A 1,543-nucleotide genomic window follows, 5' to 3' on the forward strand; every position below is an offset into this window, starting at 1 on the left:
TGAGAATTTCACCTCCATCATGTTCTAAAGAGCCAGCGAGAGATTCCAGAGCACTGCAGAATGCTTCAGCGATTAGTTGAAGTTCCATTTGAGTACACCCATTATCTTTGAGAATGCTTTCTGGCTCGTTATGAGTCTGAAGAGTAATAAAAACATTGAAAACACATTCAGAGCATTAAGATAAAAATGTTTCAGAAAAATAGGATACTTGATCAAAACCTTATTCATAAAGTTACTACTTCAGGGTTTGGCGCTATGCTAATGAACTTGTATGGGTCAGTGGGCTGGGCTGCAATCCCCTAACCTAGTTATAGTAAAAATGTTTGCAACTATTCATGTTATTAGAATGAATGAAACAAAATAACCTCATTATCAGCTTATTCTGAATGACTGCATGGTAGTGCCTTCTTAATATATGAAGGTCAAGATATAATGCATGTATTACAGGTTTTTATGCACACAGGGGGAAGCTCCTGAAGACTACTAATCTACCAAATGAAGTACTTATTTATCTCAGCAAAATGTTGGAGAGTTGTTTAAAATGAGAATGCGCATACTATCATTAAGGCACCACTTGGAGATATGCACAGTGTTTTACAAATGGATATTCTTCTCTTTAAATTAATGAAAAAGTAATAAGACTTTAAACTGTTTTTTGGTTCCACCATTCTAAAAAGTTTATCCTAGAAATTGCATGACAGAAAAATTAATATACTAGAAAACTAAAAACTGAATGATGGTTTAAAAATCCATGTCTTAACTACTTAAAACAGTGACCATTTTTTTTTCAACCAGGAGGTTTGAACCAGACGAGATAATCTCTATTGCCTATTTTTTTCCCATATCCTCAATGTCGTATTGTTTCTTCAAAATCCTACTCAAGCCATCTCCTTCCTCCAAAAAAACCTTCTCTAGTTTACTACTGCTGATTACACAATTGACCATTCAGCACCAACAGACTGGTACAAATTTTGTTTTTCATAATGTATATTCTGATAACTTTTTATGAATGGGCTTTATTTTCAAATAGATCTTAAATTATTTGGGGAGGCGAGGCAGTGCATGTCTATAAAAAAGTTTACTCACTCTCTAATCCTAGCCACCCACTGGAAGCTCTGCAGAGACTCTCAATAACTCTCTTGCTACCCAATGAATCAACTGTGAATATTTGAAAAACATTACATCCAAGGGTACTTCAAAAAGTTCATGGAAAAACTGAATTAAAACATAATACTAATTCTTCCATGAACTTTTTGAAGACCCCTCATCTTTCTGTATCCATTTTCAAATAAGGTAGGACAGTACTGATGAAATAATCAGAACTATAATGCACTGAATGTACTAGCCATAACAAAACCTCTTCGTGTTACAATAATGCACTAATCTTCTCTGACAATTGTCAGGAAATGAAGTTTGTTGGACTAATGAAAAATTCTATTTAATAGAATATATATCATATGTAGATACCAATTTAAAAATTATAATAGAGGGCCGGCCCGTGGCTCACTCGGTAGAGTGCGGTGCTGATAACACCAAGGCCACG

General features: G+C 34.6%; 1 protein-coding gene across 1 annotated transcript in view; it reads right to left on the bottom strand.

Annotated features, from left to right (window-relative positions):
- The window catches only part of MKKS (McKusick-Kaufman syndrome), an 11,758-nt gene that overhangs the window by 1,275 nt on the left and 8,940 nt on the right, over positions 1 to 1,543 (bottom strand). The window contains exon 5 of the mRNA XM_008593103.1: positions 13 to 136. Within this exon, the coding sequence (XP_008591325.1) occupies positions 13 to 136 (124 nt within the window). The remainder of the gene's footprint in view (positions 1 to 12; positions 137 to 1,543) is intronic.

This window comes from Galeopterus variegatus, unplaced genomic scaffold (genome assembly GCF_000696425.1).
Source record: "Galeopterus variegatus unplaced genomic scaffold, G_variegatus-3.0.2 Scaffold8713, whole genome shotgun sequence".
Taxonomy (NCBI): domain Eukaryota; kingdom Metazoa; phylum Chordata; class Mammalia; order Dermoptera; family Cynocephalidae; genus Galeopterus; species Galeopterus variegatus.